This window comes from Andrena cerasifolii, chromosome 4 (assembly GCF_050908995.1).
Source record: "Andrena cerasifolii isolate SP2316 chromosome 4, iyAndCera1_principal, whole genome shotgun sequence".
NCBI classification, from domain to species: domain Eukaryota; kingdom Metazoa; phylum Arthropoda; class Insecta; order Hymenoptera; family Andrenidae; genus Andrena; species Andrena cerasifolii.
The window spans coordinates 10,556,864-10,577,231 of record NC_135121.1 but is presented as its reverse complement, the minus strand read 5'-3'; the positions used below and the strand labels follow the sequence as shown (position 1 = coordinate 10,577,231).

The 20,368-nt window shown below is 44.9% G+C and overlaps 2 protein-coding genes across 3 annotated transcripts in view; one reads left to right on the top strand and one right to left on the bottom strand.

Moving 5' to 3' along the window:
• Positions 1–7,009, top strand: part of LOC143367776 (G-protein coupled receptor dmsr-1) — a 39,964-nt gene extending 32,955 nt beyond the window's left edge. The window contains exons 3-5 of the mRNA XM_076809921.1: positions 3,442–3,553; positions 4,352–4,536; positions 4,952–7,009. Coding sequence (XP_076666036.1) covers positions 3,442–3,553; positions 4,352–4,536; positions 4,952–5,360 — 706 coding nt within the window. The 3' untranslated portion in view covers positions 5,361–7,009. The remainder of the gene's footprint in view (positions 1–3,441; positions 3,554–4,351; positions 4,537–4,951) is intronic.
• A 2,130-nt stretch (positions 7,010–9,139) lies between these two features.
• Bbs4 (Bardet-Biedl syndrome 4) lies at positions 9,140–20,157 on the bottom strand. 2 transcript variants are annotated; one of them, XM_076810471.1, is made up of 10 exons: positions 20,016–20,157; positions 19,393–19,535; positions 19,212–19,324; positions 18,915–19,009; positions 17,330–17,492; positions 16,155–16,308; positions 14,457–14,579; positions 12,915–13,086; positions 12,196–12,389; positions 9,140–12,134 (listed from the first exon to the last, which is right to left on the bottom strand). In XM_076810471.1, the coding sequence occupies exons 1-10, from the start codon at positions 20,098–20,100 to the stop codon at positions 12,039–12,041; spliced, it is 1,338 nt and encodes a 445-aa protein (XP_076666586.1). In that variant the 5' UTR covers positions 20,101–20,157; the 3' UTR covers positions 9,140–12,038. The 2 variants fall into 2 exon arrangements, with proteins under 2 accessions (XP_076666586.1, XP_076666585.1); XM_076810470.1 differs by lacking the exons at positions 17,330–17,492; positions 18,915–19,009.
• Positions 20,158–20,368: the final 211 nt, after the last annotated feature.

Genomic DNA, 20,368 nt, shown 5'->3' with positions numbered 1-20,368 from the left:
ATACACACGGTTTATCGGATTGTAGTTACCAATTAGAGTACGACGATGTTCTACTGTACATATAAGAGTGAACGGTGCCTAAGTATTTTAGGAAAATGTGAATAATAATTTTGTTTGATCTACTGATGTTCTTTTGCGGGTAGACACCATTGTTTACAATGTGAAAAATGAAATATATTACGGCACGCGAGATTATTAACCACGAAAACACCAAGAACAAAATAAAATATAACTGGTGAGAAGAATATAGTAAAATCAAGAATTGAATGGGTAACTGAACAGGTAGACTTCAAAAGAAATTATGATATCCTTCCATAAAGAACTCTGAGCAGTTCAGACCAGTTCAGAAGAATAGTAATAATGGATATATTATTACGCAGAATAGTAGTACACCACTGTAGCCAGGGCCGTTCCTGGGTTTTGGCCGCCCAGGTGTAAAAACAATATTGCCGCCCTTACTAATGTAATATTTTTTAATTAAAAAATTGATATGCAGAGTTTACTTTTATATCTATATATACATAATTTTAAGCAGTTATCGTGCAAAAGAGCTTCGATTATTATTATTCTTAGTCAAAACTTTACATATAATAAACGGCTTGCGGCCGCCCTTAAGTTTGGCCGCCCAGGTGTAAAAACAATATTGCCGCCCTTACTAATTTAATATTTTTTAATTAAAAAATTGATATGCAGAGTTTACTTTTATATGATTAACGCAATATGTGCACGAGTTAATCATATTTATTCATAAACAGGCATTAGAAAAAAAAATAAATAGAGGAGGCAGAAGGGTAGCAAAAAGAAATGAAGGAGAGATTGAGGAATTCCGAAGGAAACCGTGAGATGATGAAAGAACGAACACTATGCTTAAAGGAGATGGGCGACGACTGAGAACGAATATTAAAAGGAATAAATTTCTAATAATACGAGGATATGTAGGAAAAGGGGGCAGTGAATTTAATAAAGTGGAAGGCAATTTTACCCGCGCACTATCCTTTAACGATTAATTCGACGCAGTCGAATATTTGTCAGAGTCTCTTTATTCGAACCAGAAGTCGTTTAGAATGGCCACGATAGCGTGTCAGAGCCGATGCTAAAGGGGAATCGAACCAAATGCTCGTAATATCGACTATTCGGAAGTGACGCAGACGAGAATAGTGTCAATTTTCAAGGGTGGTTTCCGCTCGGCAATGTTCACGCGAACTTTTTCAAGGGGCTAAAAACGGCGGCGTAGTAACCTTCAACAGCGACGGAGCCCTTGTACCTTTAAGGGGTTACCTGCCGTCAGCAGGTAGAAAAAGAATCGATTATTTGGGAATTTATTTCAGAAAGTACATGCATATTTTTGTGCAATGGTTTTTGTATTCAGATGCGGGACACTTTAACAGGTTATTATATTATGTTTTCGTATAAAAATATTTAGTTATTGCACAATTACAACTGATTTCCCGGAAGCTGTTTTTAGGAACACGTTTTGCGGCGACTAATATTATTTGGAACTGGGTTATCTGAAATAAAAGAACGAAGAAGATTGAGTTAGTACAATAATTTATCTAGTCTTTAATCGTGCCGTTTTATAAAATATTATTCCAGGACAAAATGGGGGGGTATTAAAAGTGCAGTGTTCAAATAAACACTCTCATCGAAGAACGCGGCAAATGAAATTCTTCTGTTACCACCCCCCGTCAGGGGCACTAGAACACCGGGAACACGAAGTGCTGTGAGTAAACGGGGTTTTCAATTTCCATCGGAGGGTGGACGGTTCGTGAAAGTCGAAAGCTAGATCGATGGGGACATTTAGTAGAATTAAGAGCTTAATGGGAATATCCCAGCAAGATGTCTTCCCGTTAATCAATAGGATAAAGCAGCCGAATATGAGGCCCATTTCTTAAAAACATCATAACTCTTGACTGACAAGGGAACACCGTGAACCCAGACTCGCCGATTGGAACGTAACTTTGTGGGTTTATAGAGTGATTCAAAAGAAGAACAACGGTGTCTTTCATTTGGGCCCTATCGCCATTTAAGGGGGTGAAAACTAACCTCAAAGTGAAATTGGCAGTTTCACTTTTTCGCGTATAACTCTCAAAGTACAACAGGCAGAAAAAATGTTTCAAACAAAAGTTTAATGGTGCAATAAGTGCGATAGGGCCCAAATGAAAAGGCATTTGAGTAGCGGCACATGCATGGGTAACACCCGGCCACTCGGTACTCACGTAAAACTTTAAACGCGTTTTTCTCGAAACAGTGTTCTCAAAACGGTGGGACCTGTATCTCCAAAAGTTATTATCCGATTCGACTGAAACTTTTTTTATTTTGAAGAATATACTTCTGGCTAGGGGGAATATCAGAAGAAAATACAAAAAATTGAAAATTTATAATTTTCAAAGGCGTTGAAAGATGAAAACTAGAGGGAAAAAGTGATTTCAAAATTCAAGTATCGTTATTTTCTAAAAAAAAGTCATTTTGTAATTTTCTCTGGTTTCCCCCTAGCCAGAAGTATATTCTTCAAAATAAAAAAAGTTTCAGTCTAATCGGATAATAACTTTTGGAGATACAGGTCCCACCGATTTGGATGAATTTTTTGACGCCTTGACTTTAACGACTTCCTAGTGCCGTCTGCAATGATTAATTATAAAACAAAAAATACATTTCTATAGCTTAAGATATCCTTAATACAATGCAAAAAGTCCCATTGAATTATATGTAGTAGCTTTCCTGTAATTAATTCCTAAATATCACCTATTTTGGGGGGCTCTAGACACCGGAACCTCCCCTTAAGTCTTCATCATTTAATGATATAGAATTAATAAGCCTTAAATTGCAAGCACTATACAACAGTATTTGTGAAAATCATTATGCACTTACCACTTTAGAGGTATTTGCAACTTAATCTAACCACTTCAGAAACTTTCTGCAACGTATTTCGGAAATACGTGCTTGCGCAAGACGCTCAATTGAATACAATGGCACTGTGCAGACAAAGCAACTGATACACGGTTAGTTAGTAAAGAGATAGCATCGCTATGACATTCAACAGTTCTGTAGCGGAGATAACCTGGGGTCCCATATCAGCTACTTCACCCTAACTCGTGCGAAAAACACAAATGAGATTTCGTCAAAGTCATCATCCTCCACCAGTGTTTGTTACCTTTCGCTTTAAAACATTCCAGCGTATCAGCGTTGCTAGATGCCAGAAAAAGAAAATTTCAATTCGGCGAAGCTGCGTGCGTACACTTTTACTGAGAAGCGATGGTGCGCTAGCTATTATTCCGCGGTTATTTTCCGACGTGGCTCGAATGAAACCACCGCGACTGAAAGTCTGAAAATTTGGATGCTGCGAAGGAAAGTTTTCTGTGATTTTTAGAAAGGCTTGTATAACAGCTCCCCGAGTATTCGGTTGAAATGTGTTGCTGCATGCTTGCTGTATTATTGTTACAGGTTCCCACAGTACAATCATGCGTGGTGCACAGCTGCCCGTTGCTCGATGGCCCTGTGGAGCAGCTTTCTGGCGCCGTTTGTGGCCTGTGCACCCAGCTACCTCGTGTTTGGTGTAAGTCTCCCATTTCTTCCGTAACATCGCCATCCGTCAGTAATCGCAGATAGGGGAGACCGGGGTAGGTTGTAACGCGGGGTAAATTGTAACATAATTAAAATCTTTGCAAAGACAAACCTGGCAACCCACAGCATGCGAGAGCTGCTTCACGATATTAGCACCGTCGGTTTTAGTGACACAAACGAGCGTTGGGTATTCATCGTGTAGTAATAGCCCAGAACTTTAGCATTTAGAGCACGTAAGTAAATTTTGTCTTTGCACTTTTATTTCAATTAACGATCATTAGAAACCGTTTGAATTTCTGCTTCTTTTTCGCAAACGAATCAGTACCACATCGGTTTATTATAATGTCTACGCATTTCAGTAATTTGATGTTTAGTTTCTCGCTTGCCTGATTGAGGAAAACACTTTCGAGGAAAAATTGTGAAAAATTTTTGTTACAATTTGCCCCGGTCTCCCCTACCGTTGATACGAAGCGATTGAAAGTTCAACTTTACTAGAATCTAGGGTATCAACCGCCCCCTCGTATCGTTCGATTCTAGACCCCCGTGAGTAATTTAAAAACGATTAATTGTCAAAAAAAGTTCGTCGATTTCTTTAAAATCACCTCCAAACTTATCCTACCATTTTTGGCCTACCATCGTTAACCCTTAATTTAAAACAGAAAGCCGAAGACAGTGAAGAGATACCGTTTCCCTTTTCCTTTTCCTTTACGAGTTTGGAAACGAATAGTCTTCGCGCGACGGTATCCAGTGCCCCGTCGTCCCGATAAACAGGCGAACCCTTAATTGCTAGATAAGGAAGCAGACGATGAAGGTGAACGGCACCCGCAGGATCGCTTACACCGTCGACGCGAATGACTCGCAGCACGAGGACTTCTTCTACCAGCTGAATTTCTGGGTGCTCGGGGTGGTCGTGAAGCTTCTGCCCTGCCTCATTCTCACCGTTATCAGCTGCTGGCTGATAAAAGCTCTTTACAGGTGACTTGCCAGCGACCATAGCAACCAAGAACACTGTTCCTCATAAAATCAGATGCGCCCTAGCTCGTCTCTCTTTGAATCCCGTCTTCGCTGGTCCAATCCCGTGAACCTTGAACTCAATATGTCACGTTCAGGCTACAATATTCTACACCGAAGGAAGCAAGCTGCTTATCCCACACCTCCACCCTCGCTCCTCAGCATTCTTCACCTCGAAAGTCTCACGCGCACCGTTCTGCGAGGCGCCAAAACAGGAGACAAAAGATAAAAAAAACACAGAGTCCTCCCGCATCTGCTTAGTTTCACCTCCCACCGAACCCCGCGCGCCCTTTCATCCTGCAGTTTCTTATCCCACAAGAGAGGCCGAGTACCGTATCTAGGGCGCACTTTCAAGTCACCGGGCTGGGTTAAATTGCAGGGCGAAGAGCCGAAATCAGGCGCTGAAGAACTACAATCAGTGGGAAAGCACCGCCCCGATGGGCAACGGGGTGGCGGCCAGGACGCCCAGCAAGTCTGAGAAGAGGACGGACAGGACGACGAAGATGCTGGTGGCGGTGCTGTTGCTGTTCCTGGTCACGGAGATCCCGCAGGGGGTGCTGGGCCTTCTGTCCGGCGTCCTGGGCGACTGTTTCTTCCGCAACTGCTACCACAACTTCGGCGAGGTGATGGACATCCTGGCGCTGTTGAACGGCGCCATAAACTTCATCCTCTACTGCTCCATGTCCAGGCAGTTCCGCACCACGTTCGGGCACCTGTTCAAGCCCAGGATCATGATGAAATGGCAACCCGCCACGCAGCAGACGGACGTCCAGAGCACCTATGTATGATTCAGGCGGAAGGGTCCAAAGACCACGCGTCTTTAGAGACTGGACCACCCTAGGCGAACGCGAATTCAAACGTTCGACTATTTATTTTCCGTTTCTCCTGCGCCCCACAGGAGTGCTTCCACGACCAGGGGGTATTGATCCTCGAACGGCGAGGCACTGCATTCGTTCTGCACAATCGATGGAATTGGGGGTGCCTTGAGGAGGAAGATATCTGTCTTTTGTATTTCCATTGAAGTTTACTCGAGTTTGATCGATCTTCCATACTTTTCCTAGAAGCTTTTGGTACAGAAGTCCTCCTCTTTGATGCGCAAAGTCTATTCTTCCCCCGTTTCTTCGTTTCAAACTAACGTCCAACGCCAAAGAACAATTTTACACATTTTCATCCCCCCGCCTTGCCATTCGAGGGTTAATAACGCACAGAATTAAACCGACCGTTGCTGAAACATCTGCGTAAACGGGTACAACAACGCTCGACTGTTTGAAGTCGATGGAGCGCGATGGAACCGAGTCCAGCGCGTTCTTAAATCTCCTCGAGCTCTCGAGGAGATCCTACGTTCCTGAGAGGCAACCCGATTACCTCGATCGGTACCGACGTACCTGGTAGTACATTCTTTCACAGACATCGAAAGGGGGTTGGTCGATATTAACCGTTGCATTGCCGCGCGATACGCAAGCAGCGGCGCTGAAGAATCGCGCGGTGACGATATGAAAGGGAGAGGAATCGTTTTCGGTGGGTGAACGAAGTGAACAAACACTCTGTGTGGTGTGTCGGGGGCTAATATCGGAAGCTCGTGCCACAGTAGGAAGCTGGGGATCGATCGGGGTTCCAGTTTAGGAGCTGTTGCCGCGGTTGCCAGCGATATCGACTTTCAGGCTTCGCGGCACATGTTACCACGCGTGTAGATTGCTTTCCGCGATTCAGGTCGCAAACTGCCAGGAATCGGTAACGCGGAGGCGACTTCGACCTGACGCGAGTCTCGTGGAACCTGAGAGTCGACGCATCCCAGCGTGCTTCGGCGTGTGTGGGACTCTTTAGGGTGGAAAGGAACCCCATCCCACGTCAGGGCTTCTCCGAATCGGCGACGAGGAAGCTCGGCTGCAATTTAGATTTAATCGAAGCTCAAGGAGATAACGTTACTTCGTTTCCATTCTCTCATTCGCATTGTTCGGGCTAGCGTTAGGCGACAAGCCGCCAGGCTTTTGTATCTCTACTGTAGCGCGTACTTTATAGAATGTGTTCGTACCGTAGCGGACAGAAAAGTTAACACTTCTTCGAGCCACCCTGCTTCTATTACTTTTCAATAGCAACTCAAAACTGCAGTGTCTGCCTAATATACATATTCTGAAAGAGAATTAAAAGCTGTATAAAACCCAGTTACAGTTGGATTTATTTAACTAGCAAAGAAAAAGCCGCATATAACATTAAACAAGACAACGCACTGTTAAAGCCAACAAATAGTTACCGCTTTTGAAGATTAATCAAAGAAACCTTATATTTCGCAGGGGCACCTTTTGCTTTTGGGACCACCGAAAAAATTACTAAACGTGGGAACTTCTTTGTCGGGCCCAAAAATGTATTACCCCGTTCCAATGTTTTATACAGCTTTAAATTCTCCATCAGAATATGCATAAGTATTAAAAATACCACGGTCCCAAATGTATGCTAAAAAATATCAAAAATAGGACAAGTCGAAAAAGTGATAACTTTTTTGTCCGCTAGTGTATAATCGTTAGTAAGTACACTCGGTCATATTGATACGGATTGTCGGCAACGATCGCGTCGAATTAGAAGCGCCGGGCAGGCTGGATCCGTCAACGTGTATTTATTTACAATGCGTCCGCGTAATTCGCGCGAATCGTGACGATTTTGCTCCGCAAACTCCCAATACGTTAGTCTGAATAATTAAAGCCTCGCTAAACAAAACGCTCGTTAAGCGGACGGGATGGGAAAAACGTGGCCTGTATTTATCATCGGGCGGTGCAATCGATGCCCCACACTCGACAACGAAGGAATCATTATCAACAGCGATAAACTCCACGCCGATTTATATACGCCGCGTGCGATAGCCTGCTATCGCCGTATCAATTAAGGGTAACGACCAGCGGAGCGTAAACACTCGAAGCATTACCACGAGTCTCCTCGCGCCGCGTCTAATATAATACGGAACAGTGTGACCCGCGTAAACGTGTAAACGCAGGGTGAACAGGTGGTTGTAGCGATAACGACTCATTCCTGTATTCTTTTGTACGCGGGAGGGCAATGTGGCGGAGCTACGGCTAATGAGCCCAGCCGAAGGTCCAGCCCATTGTCTCCCGGTTGCACGCATTGTGACGAGCTACATAGACCACGAATAAACGTTTGCCTATTGATTACCATTCTTTCCGATGTTTCGCCCTTTGTAGAGCCTGTCGCGCATCCCCGCGTCCCGAACACCCCATTACCTCCCGAGCATCGTAAGTTCGAGGCTCTGGAACGAACGAGCCCCGTGACCCTTAGTCGTCGGTCACTCGGGATTTACGAGGTCGTCTTTACGAATCCCAGGAGATCGAGAAAGTCTGAAGCAAGTTTTGCCTTCGGGCACACCTTGGAACTTGCAAGGAGGCGCGCTAAGGGAAGAGGGAAGCCCTAGATTTCCCTGGCACACCCTCGAGCGCACTGCGGCCAATCGGTGATAAATAGAGCCACCTTCAGATTGCAAACAGTAACCAAGGGAGAGATAGGGAAGGTCAGCGTTAAGGGGAGGTTCCGGTGTCTAGAGTCCAAAACAATAGGTGATCTTTAGGAATTAATTAAAGGAAAACTACTATATATAATTTAATGGGACGTTTTGCATTGTATTAAGGATGTCTTAAGCTATAGAAATGTATTTTTTTGTTTTATAATTAATCATTGCAGATGGCACTAGGAAGTCGTTAAAGTCAAGGCGTCAAAAAATTCATACAAATCGGTGGGACCTGTATCTCCAAAAGTCATTATCCGATTCGACTGAACCTTTTTTTATTTTGAAGAATATACTTCTGGCTAGGGGGGGAAATCAGAGAAAATTACAAAAAATAACTTTTTTTTAGAAAATGACGACACTTGAAGTTTGAAATCACTTTTTCCCTCTAGTTTTCATCTTTCAACGCCTTTGAAAATTATAAATTTTCAATTTTTTGTATTTTCTTCTGATATCCCCCCTAGCCAGAAGTATATTCTTCAAAATAAAAAAAGTTTCAGTCGAATCGGATAATAACTTTTGCAAATACAGGTCCCACCGTTTTGAGAACACTGTTTCAGAATTTTTTGAATTTCCGGATTCAGGATGTTCCCTTGTTAGTCATCTGGCAGGCATGTTAAAGGTTTATATAATTCATTTAACTCGGTCTCGTGAAATTTAAACTAAAACAACTTCTCTGGAACATTAACGATAGAATTTGTATTTATTGAAAATTAGGGTGAAAAATATTACGTAAGACGCTACCTGACTCCCCCCCCCCCCCCCAAAAAAAGCCTTACGTAATTTAAGGACGACCCCCAAGCAGACCTAATAAAGTTCGCAATGTGCTTCCTCTTCTATATTTACCCTGCTCGCAATTCCTCGAATAATACTAATTAAAAAATATTCCTAACCCATCTTTCACCCTTAAGTATCTGTTAAAAAGTAAATGATCCTCCAGAACTCTTATTAATCGAGCATAAAATAACTATTAAAAAAACTGAACTCTTACAACAGGATTAAAGTGTTAATATACAAAGTTAACTTAAAGCAGAAAAGAAAAGATTTAAAAGTTAAAAGTTCGATAAATAATTTTCATTTATAAAAGGTAACACTTTCATTCGACCCCTGATAAAAAAAACTCCTCGCACCATGGAGTCCCCGCGACGGTTTTTATCATCGCCAGCATCCATCGCGACCAAACCAGCTGATTCTACAGCAATTTATTGGAGGATCAGTGGGAGCCGCAGCGAAAACTCTGCTACTCCATAGAAACGCTGTTCTGCGATGCCGTGAGTACATATTTGCGTTTTTATTATTCAGTTTGCAAATATTTTTTAACCAAAGTGTGCTCGTAAAGTGCTATCAACCTTCAAAAGATGTTAACACACATTCTCTGATCGATCCCTCCGCAAAATTCCTTTGACTATTCTCCTTCCGCTTTAAACATCGTCACCTCCAGGGTGCCATCGCGCTTTCAGTTTCACCGGCTCGCCCCGCTCGCCGAGAATTCCCGCTTTGACCGTGCCACCTCTACAAGTGAACGCAGAAACGACAAAAAAAGGGGCATGAAACTCATTCCGCGCGATGCTTCGTTTCCCTAGCCAGTTTTTCCCTCTTTCCGTCTCATTCGACTATCTCAACAATCGGCCGAATCCAGTGAAATTCTCGCTTCTCCGGAGCCTCGTAGCATCGCACGGGAATAGAGGGCTGTGTTATATTTCATTACGTAATGCATTCCATCGTAGTTAGAAGTGTGCGTGACGTAACGCGCTAGAAACAGAGCCATCGTCCCATAGCCGGCTCCCCTTTCAACTTCTCCTTTTTCCGCGCCGAGAGGACGAAGGTGAGACTCTCGACGGAGGCTGACTTATGGTCGACTCGCGACAGGCGAGCCCTTCCAGCCGCTTCGAACATGCAAACACATTCGGTTGCCATTTTATTCGCCGCTCCCACGGGCTTCTCCGCAACCCTCCCGCCTTCCGGCTCTCGCCTCGTTCGTTCGCCCGACGCGCTTGATCACTTCGTAATGATATGCGGCTCCGATCCACGCAGACTATGTTAAACACACTCGATGCTATTCCCTGCAAATTTAATGTGGGGCACAGTCGGCTGATTCTCAGCTTGAATACATTATATTCTCGCGTGTCCACGAACTCCGTCCAATTCGCTGGAGCGCGGAGGGTTGTTTGCGTATGCTTTGGCAGCCCCCGGGGCGGAAAAATCCCGCGACTTTTCAACTGAATTATTCTACCAGGGGAGCGCGCGAAATTTCCACTCCTCTATGATTGCTAGCTGGATTTTCGGTATACCTGTGCACGATTACGCGCGGGGGGTTGCTCCGCGAGGCGTAGCTGCGCATCGCTGGCGCCCTTTGTTACACCGAGAGAAAATTTGCATTCCCTGCTCGCTCCGCGCGCGTCGTTCTGTCGCTCGTGTAATTGGGTTCCCTCGGCGCCGAGAGGAGCCGCGCACGCGAGCACGCCTTCGAAGGGGCTGCAAATTAATTATCCGCGCTAAGTACGATTGGGCCGGCCGAGCTCTCTGCGCCTGGATACAGCTTAGACACGCCTGACCTATCTCTTCAGCCCTTTCATTTACTTAGACTCCTTGTGCTTCCAGAATAGAAACAGGCTTCTTTAAGAATAGACGACCATGCTTCGGGCCTCCATTGTTTCGAGATATAATAAACCGTTCGTGCAGAGGGCTCGGGTAACAAAGGTGCAAGTTCCTTTGCAAGTATACCGATCGCAAGAGTCCCGCTTTAGGCGAAACGGGAGACCATAATCAGGCTTCCTTTGTCCGAAATAATTAGAGGACCCGCCAGCTATAATTACTCAGTCCAGCAGGGGATTCAACCTTCCGATTTTATTAAATCAAGATGAACGTCCCACTTTGGGAGCTTCTAAAATGCAATCCCAAAGGTATGGCGTTAGATTGCTACCTTCAACCCTCCGGCTGATCCCTGCCGTCGATTTCCGGTTGCCCGGGGCGTTTATACGGTGACTTCGCTCGCCGAGATTTTCGAGCCCCTCTTGCCGTGTTTTCCATGCGACGGGATATATGTACTTGTCGATGCGAGGGTAATTTCTGGTGAAATGTATCCACGTGAACGTCTATGTGGGTACTCTACACTTTCCGTCACGTCTGGACGCTCAGACATCCTTCCGCAGACGTGGCTTTCCATGGAACAATATTCTGTACGCTTCATAATTTAACAGACGTAATAGTATCGGAGTATTTCATAATATCCAGAGTACCAGAGCCATCTATCTCTCGTCGAGTCTGTTCAAAGCCCTCGGGGATGATAAACTACCGCGATTCTCCACTACCGCCTTCAGTCACTGCGCAGACGATCGGAAATGCAGTGGAACACAAAGTTCCCGCCACTAAGTAACGACGAATAGATCGACGAAGTTGCCGCCAACTTTTAATTAAGACGAATTACGTAAAGCTAACGTCGCCTGTGATGGATCGTTTAGAGAAAACTAGGACTCGCCTGGCGTCTCGCAAGAGGTACATAATCCGCTCCCGAAACAGTTTAATTACATTCTGCGCCCTCCTATTAGAGTCTCCCTCGATTTAGAAGCATCGCGAACAGGAAATTGTCGCTCAAAGATAGAACTTATCGCTCGAACGCTCTCCAGCTCCCTGAATCCTTGGATCCTCGACGCTTCCACAACGCCGTCCACTGGGAGCGCAAAAACTTCTGTAAGGCGGTCCTTCAGAAAAGCTGGAGCGAGTGAAGTGGGTATCCTTGACACGTGTGTTCTAAAGAAACTAAGGTACCTCATGGAACCTCGCTTGGGTCTCCTTTCCAAGCGACTAGAGGCGAAAAGCGGAGCAACCTCGCGCGGGAAATCGATCGTTCATTAGAATCTACGAGAGGACAGCGAAGTCGAGGATAGGCGGGAAGTTTTATTCGTTAAGCGGAAGTCCTCCAGCGAGATCCTTAATTTCGACGAGCAGTCGAACCGTTTCAAACTTCGTCCACGCCGAGGGCCCCTTCTTCCTCGTTACCGGACACCTTCGCTTGCTGGAGCTTCGCCGACAGTCTCTTCGCCGTCTGCGTTACCTGCGGGAGGAAACGGCTGAGGAGAGTAAGACCAGGGAGCCTTTGATTCGCGGCCACTTGCCTGCGCGTCGACGTCGATCACGGCCGTGATATCGTTGAGGGCTGTTAAAAATTCGACGGCGCTGCTTGCCTTGCCCAGCGCGTCCAGAACGATCGCGTAATTAATCAGCACCAGTGGGTCCTGAGGCGCGAAAGCGTGCGCCCTTTGCAGCACCCTCTCCGCGCCCTCCAGGTCGTCCAGACGTTTCAGGGCGACTGCGAACAACAAATTCTTATAACTACGTGTCACTTTGTAGGAGGAAGGTAGCGCGCCAGCACGGAAATCGATAGCATTAGAATTTCTTATGCGACAATGACACAGTACCCCATTTTTCCACCCCACCAGCGCGATGTGCTTTTGTTCCGCCCTCCCTTTCACACCACCTTCCTGTAAATCCACCGCGAACACGCTTCGCGTCCTTCGTGCTACCCGTAGAATTTACTTTGCGACGGGAGAAATGACCGGGGGTGGGCAGAAATTAAAGGTAGAAAAAACAACGATTATGTTTCCACACGTTCCAGTCCTGTGTACACAGCTAAGGAGCTCGATTGCGGTTGACGGGAATCCGGTGCGTTGTATAAATTATAGACTATTATATCTACCAAATTTCCTGGCCAAAAGCCGCGTGAGATCCGCTATTACATCTTTTGCTAAGTATTTTTTTAAATACCTTTGTGATTCCTGTATACAAAGCACTGGTTTTCACAAGAAAGGCATTGAAAGCGTAGGTGTTCTCTTACTCCCGAGCAGAAGATACGGCATATGATTCTTCGGATCGGCGGTGACCGCGGCGCACAAGTAAATCGCAGCGGACGCCGGTTGGCCCGTGGTGAGAAAGACCATCCCCAAATTGTACGCCGGGAGGAAGGCTATCGGGTTCAGGTAGTGCGCCCTCTTCAAGCAGCTAATCGCCTGGAAGTAATCAGACCGTTGAACCGATCCGTCAGGGATTGGGCGGGCGCGATCGATGACCAGCGTCCGTTGAATCACGCGAAGCGGCCGTGCCGCATAAATCTGCGCGACGATTAGGCGATCGAATGGCGCGCGGTTAATAATACCGACCGGGGCGGGCCGTTCGCTGGGCATTGGATTATGCAAACGACGCTGAGGATATTTGAAGAGAGGGTCGATCGGGCTGATAATAAAAATTAACTCCTCGGAGGTTTAAAAGCGGGGAGGCGTGACCTCGCACGTCGCTTTTTTTCTTATCCACTTCCTCGCGCTTCTTATCGGCGACAACGTAACTAAAGCCGAGGTTTAAGCTTAATCCACTCAACTCGGTAATCTCGATCCGCTAACAAGCAACCACGTCGAATAACCCTGGAAGTGGATTAAGAAACTTCCGCGCGGCCTCGTTCCCGCGTCTCGAACGCGGGTCCTTAGGTACCTCAGCTTCCCCCTTCGATCGTTTCTCTTCCCTCGCCGGGGAATCTATTACCGTTCGTGAGAAGTATTCAATAACCGGCGACTTAATTCTATTTATCGTGCCACCTTGGACCCTCCCTTCGGCAAATTTCGCTGGGTGGTAGGCGTAAGTGGAAGGAGAAAGGGTTGCCCTCGGCAAACGCAACCCCTCGAGTCCTCGCCGGGCTGCTTCGTAAAAGAAAGCCGTTATTCTTCTTCGCATTCCTCTTCTGACGTTCCGGATTAATTCCTGGCAAGTTAGGCAGGGGGAGAAATGTCTTTTACTTGTTCCTTAAGCGTGACCGAGCGCTGTAGGTGAATCTAGATGGAATCGCTCGCTGCTACGGATCCCCTGGTGGTCCCTGCGATGCTCGTTAAGAAATACGGCGCATCCTTTCCATTCACCGATACTCCCTCGTAATGGCGCATTACGCGCCTCTGTCGTGTCCCTTAATCGAGTTCCTGGGGGACGCAAGTGCGTCACCGTCGCCATTCCGAGGCGCGCCGCCGCCCCCTTCAATGGATCTTAAATTATTTACCATTGTTAGACGGAATCCGGCTGGGTGCGCTGATCGCGCCTTGTTTTGGAGCAGGCGCACGCTGCAGTGTCGACTGCTGGACGGGAAAGTTGATCTGGAATATAGAATCTAGGAGCTGAACGAGCTTTCTCATTTACATCGCAAACTGAATTAAAAACATCGCAACTCCTTTTCTGTCCTTTTCTCTATCAACGAGTTCCGTAAAGCTATGTGGTTTCTGATTAAACTTCCAGAGGAATTCAGAGGACTCGCGGGAGGAAAGGGAAAGCCTGTTCCTTGACAATGGCCAATCAAATTACATTATACAATTAGGTTAACGGTGGAAAGGGTTTTACTCACCGCGACGAATTTCTGCTTCCCGTAAAAGCACATTCCAACGTTGTTCCACAAGGTGTGCGACTCAGGGATCGATTGCGCCGCCACCTTGTACTTGGACAACGCCACGTCGTACTCCTGATGATTCTAAAAAGTACAATGAGCATTTTAGTTCGTCCAAAGGGAATTCTCCGCCTCCTCATCCTCCGCTGGCACGAGGGCAGTTAATTAAATTCTCGAAGAACATTGCAGGAATGGCGCACATATTTTCCAGGCGGGTACTTTATACCTGATCATCGGCTCGTTCTATGGAGCATTGTTTTGTTTAGCGAGAGAGGGAGAGAGTTCCTATTCACGAAGCTTTTGAAACCGAGGCAATTACGTTACGCGAGAATCTCCTGGTAGGCAATGCTTTTCGATGGAAGAACACTCTGAATCTTGCGATTTTAGGGGTAGCGAATGAACATAAGTTAGTCACAGATTTACAATTTCATTCCTCCAACCTCCGGGCATTCTTTAAACCTACAATTCTCCTGCATCTACTAAACACGTTACACACTTTCCATTAAGGGGGTAGGTTACCCTCAACAGCTCAAAATCAGGCCCATCTTCAAACGCATATTCTGAAGTAATAAATGAATATAGAGATAATTTTTTACTTAATTTTCAAGCGTCATTTCGTTCACTTTAAGGCGCAAAAAGAAAAATTTAAATATATTTATAGGGAAAAAAGTTATAAATATAAGTGTGAGAACGTGTACGCGATGCACCGTTTGATGGTGAACACGATTCCGAACAGGTGAATTACCTAAAACATAAAGTAAAGGCATTTTTATAATCTGTAAGACAGTCTTCATCTTGTGCGGGAAGCAAAATTTTGATAAACAAATTAATACAATTTTTATGTTAATGTTTCTGATTTTATCCTTTTTTCTAGGAAAAATATTCTTTATCTTTTTTTTTAAGAACTTATATTGAAAATATGCTCGAAATATATGGGGGGGAATAGTTTCCTGCAACTCCCTGTAACTTTTCATCCAAATCGTTGGAGTGATTTTCGAGATTTTATTTTTACCGTTCTGGAAAACGTAGTTTCTGGGAAATTGCGTTTAAAGTTGGACATCGTTATCCGATCTCATTTGCAGGCTCCTACATTTCTACTGAAATTCCTTCAATTTTTGGAATTTCGGGGCCCGGTTGCGCTTAAAATACGTAGAGATGATTTTGAGAGGTAACCTACCCCCTTAACTTCGATCTAATACATTGTATTGATTACAATATATTACGCAGCACCCGCATGCTCTGCTCTCGAGCTTCACATTATTAAAAATAATTTCAATCATCGCACAAACCATAGATACATGCTCGACCGCTCATTACGCGATGCGCAACATTGATATTGATGCTCCATCGGCATTGTATACTGCGCGAAACCATTAAACCATAAATCCCCACCTCGATTTCAAATACAATTTCCCATCTGCCGAATCAAATACCGCAGAAACTAACTTCCACCCAAAAACGCTGCGGGAGCATTGGTAGAGGCTTCAGACTCGGCGAGCCAGGAATACGAAACGAAGTGCGTACATATCCTGGCTTTGGCCTAGCGTTCACCAAGTAAATCCGTTATGCAGAAACAATCTCCCTATCCTTTGAAACCTCGAAACCGATGTCGTGCCTAGCGTGCTTGAAAATCGCGCGGGTACCCGCGCGCAGCCTCACCTGGATCACGTAAGCGATCGGCAGGATCGCCTTGGTGCAATTCGGGGAATGCGCCAGGGCGGCGCCGAATTGCTGGAACGCCCGCTGCACGTCGCCCAGTTTTAGGTACAGAAGCCCCAGCTCGGTCGCGGCCTCGGTGCTCTCTGGATTCTCCCTGTGGAACGCCAAGGGAAATGAGACGGTGGGAACGTTGCCGCGGATTCTCGTGATTATCGGTAGACGGGAATTTTTCCACGATTTTTCCGAGTATTTTTGTCGCCCGGCAAATATGTATATTACATTGTACTATGCAATTACAATTGCAAATACATTGCAATTGAATGCGAGATCTGAATTACGAATTACAATGCAATTGAATGCGATGTAATTGAATTATTTTGTAATTATAATTCATGGAGTAATTCAATTGCAATTCCGCACAACTATGGTACATACACACATGGCGCGAACATTTTTATAGAATGGCTTAGACAGATTGATTCCCTGCGGCGATAGTTGCAGGACACCTTGTGTATCATAAGAGATCGAGGTCATCTCCGTATGTCTCGTAAGAGAGCATAGCTCGTAATTATGCCATTCATTTGCACGTAAATTGTCGCGCCGGTAATCGCCTTACAGCTTTAATGGATTCCTCTAAACGATCTGCCCGAGTTGTATAGCAGAACCAAGTGTACATACGCACCCATGAACCGCGCGTACCAAAGCACCAATTAAGAGCGCGAGAAAATGTTAATGCCCGGCTCTGTTATAGAAGCTGAGCATTGACGAGATGAATCAGGGGCAGGAGCAACTGTTCAAGGGAGTAGGCAATGCTCTCCTTCGTCGATGTAAAAAGAAGAAAACCTCTGGGTTTTATAAGAGCCGTGCAATCCTTGTCGCGCTCGCGTTATTGAAGAAGGCAAGAGCGCGATGGTAATCGTCACCGTGACAAAGTATCTTCTGTTTGCCTCGCAGCTTTTTTAAAGGCGATTAAACGCGAGATCTATAGCCGGCTCGCATCGGAAGGTGGAACATTATACTCTGTATCGTAAAAAAGAGCATTCGAGCTGACCAGCTCCTCGGGCGGAATTAAAACCGCGCGCGCAGCGAGACGCTCGCGAGGTCAAGCCACCGTTTAACCGTCGGAGTACATTTAAACGGGGAAGCCGGGCGGAAAAGGGGAAGCTTCTTTATACCCAAGAGCAGCGGTGTAAGCGTCCCGCGCTTCTGTAACGTGATCCTCGAGCAGGCAAGCTTTCGCTAGAGCGATGTACGGCAACTCGTTTTTCGTTAGCTCGATCGATCTCTTCAGGTGCCTTTTTGCTTCGTGCAGCTGGTTCAGTTTCATGTAGCACTCGCCTGGAGGAAATTTGAATTCTTTAAAGGGGGGTACTTAAGGCGACACAACTTTGCGGGACTAAATGAATGGGAAAAATTTAAGATTTCTTCTCTCAGGTCATTTCTCAGTGAAATATCTTTTTAGGAGATGTTAGGCAATATTCTCACTCTATTTTCATACATGATTTATTACTCAAAGCTTTAAAATAACGGAGTTATACAACATATCCAGCACCAAAGGCAATTGGAACATAAAAAAACAAAAAATTCTTACTTCAACCTAAAGAAAAATAGACTTTCTTCAATGTAGCGTACCATTTTTATCATATTTTAATTTGTTCAATTTTATAAACCTCCAAAGCTGAACTGCTTCAGCGAAGAGAAAAAAATCATCACGAAGCCGCCCTTTTCCTTATTTTTTTAAAATTCTTCAAAAATCGTCCGCTTCATTGAAGAGAATCTATTTTTCTTTAAGCTGAAATAAGAATTTTATATCTTTTATGTTGAAAGATAAAGTTAAAATGTTGCCTAACATCTCCTAAAAAGATCCCGATGTTTCACTCATCAAAAATGCCCTGAGGAAACAAATTTTAAAACCCAGTGGCGTATTTAGTGTAAACAGTGCCTAGGGCAAGTGTATATAGAATTTATGCCCCCCCCCCCAAAGCATATCATTCAGAAGCATATTATTTAGAATTTGGATAATCCTTTTAAAAAAAAAGTGGAGCTGAAGGGCGAAAGAGACAAAAATTGGAGGCAAATTTTTACACCTGTTTTCTATTTATAATATGTTTTGTCTTTACGAGGTACAATTAAAAAAAATACATTTATATTTTGTTTACGTGGGAGTTGGATTCCTTTATTATTAAATGTGCGATATAGTTTTTTAGCGCCCCCCTTCGGCTGGCCCCTTATGCGGCGCATAACTTGCGTAATGGGTTCCGCCGGCCCTGCCGAAAAGTGCAGCGAGTTTTTTTCGAAGCTTCTCTAAAAAGGCATGAGAAGCACACGAATAACAAGCGTAAACTACTAACATTAACCGTAAATCTGGCGTCGACTAAAAAAATATAAGAGTCGTAGATTAGATAAGGGGAAAAATTATTTTTTACTTTTTAGTGCACTTTTATTTCTTTGAAGTCGGTTTTAATTTTTCTTTACACTTTGTTCTCTGTATTACTACACTTAGCCCGTTTTTAGTAAACTACCTTTTCATTTTCCCGAGAAAAAAAAAGTGGGCCCCTCGGATCGTTAGCCACCTGGGCCTTTTCCCTTAAATCCGCCACTGCACTTTTGGTATCGCCTTGATGCTGCGACGATAGCAAAACTATGGGATTCTAAACTGATACGGTTTATCTGGTGTACCTCGTGAGCAAATAAATTAACTGCGCGGCATTAAGTCTACACGCTAAGTTACGCATAACAAGATTTCTTGGAATGACTTGCCTAGGTTCAGATAAACTTCCCAATCAGGAACAGTCGATATCTTCTCGGCCTCCAAGTACGCGTCGATCGCGCGCTTGTGGCTGCCCATGATCAGACTGTCAAAGGATATTTGGTTATTAACGAGATCAATGGTGCCGGGAGTGAGATTCGTGATAGACTTATTTCGGTCTAAAAAGAAAGGCCGAGTAATCGAATATCTCGTGCCCAACAATCGAATTAGAGCGAGCAACGTTTCCGCAATGCTCGAAACCGATTTCATCTGCATCAGGCCGGTGAAATCGAATTTCCATTACTCACAGGGATTTGGCAATCTGCTTGACGTTATTAACGTTCGTCGAGTTCACGTTGTACGCAGTCTGGAAGCAGTTTAACGAGTCTTGAATGTTCCCCTCTCGCCGGAGTATCAAGCCCTGTAGGGGCAGAGGGACGCTTTAATAAATTTTTAAGGTGAACGCCGGGGCTTGATAGGTCCCCTTACTTTCAGGTAATTCGCGTATTCGTTGTGTCCCGTGGATCTCGTCAATTCCTGATCGATCAGAGTTTTGCAGGTTTTGTACTCGTGACGGGTGTAATGGCGATGCAGCAGCCAGTTGTTGCTTTCTATCGCCGGTATTTCCGGCGCTTGATAAAAAGAAGCCCGACAGTGTATTATGTTACGGGCGCGCGAATATATTAATTATCACTTCTGAGAACGAAACGACGAACTTCTTGAAAGCCTATCGCTCGCGTGCATTAAGATTGATGATACCGCTCGAAGTTCCTCAAAGCGAACTTCGATCGATGAATATTCAATTTGTAGAAATAAAAAGCAATTATTTGCATTCAATCAGAGATGGAAAAGTATTTCTATCAGAAAATTGATACATCTTGAGTAGTGGTACAGAGAAAGGAAGTGGAAGAATTAACGCTGATTATGAGCCGGAAGTTGTCGTACAATACGATAGGTTATCGAGGTATCACACTTGGGCTCTTCGAAGTGATTACATTGTTAGAAAACATCAACCACGACTTTAATTCAAATTGAATCGAGCGTTGTGAATGAAGTGACGGATATATCGGTGCTTGTCATTGACCAGAAACCACTAATCAAGAGAAAAGCACCTTTCTTCTGCTTATCGTTTCTCAACCGTTGCGAAATAGTTGTTTGCTGTTGAATACGACCATTCGTGAGGATATTGTTAGCCATTCTCGCAACACGGAACTAACGCTGGGCGAACAAGCTCGAAACTGTTCCTGAGCCTAGCTCTGTTGTCGCTATTGTTCGTCATGGCAACCTTCGTCTCAAGCCCCCTTCGCGCCGAGTTAAATCGAAGAGTACATGTTCCTTCGGCGTAAGCAGAAGCAACGCGGGTAATTAAACTGCCGTGGTTTTACTGTAATCACTACATCAACGGTTTGATTAAATCAGGCACACGCGGGAACTATTAACATCTCTTATTAACATCAACCGAGTA

Bases quoted from the DNA above. Each gene is read 5' to 3' on its own strand.
- Bbs4 (XM_076810471.1), bottom strand. From the start codon at position 20,100: ATGGCTAACAATATCCTCACGAATGGTCGTATTCAACAGCAAACAACT. The intron at 14,580-16,154 runs GTGAGGCTGCGC...TGTACTTTTTAG, and splicing joins CGATCGCTTACGTGATCCAG to AATCATCAGGAGTACGACGT. The intron at 12,135-12,195 runs GCAAGTGGCCGC...TTCCTCCCGCAG, and splicing joins TGATCGACGTCGACGCGCAG to GTAACGCAGACGGCGAAGAG.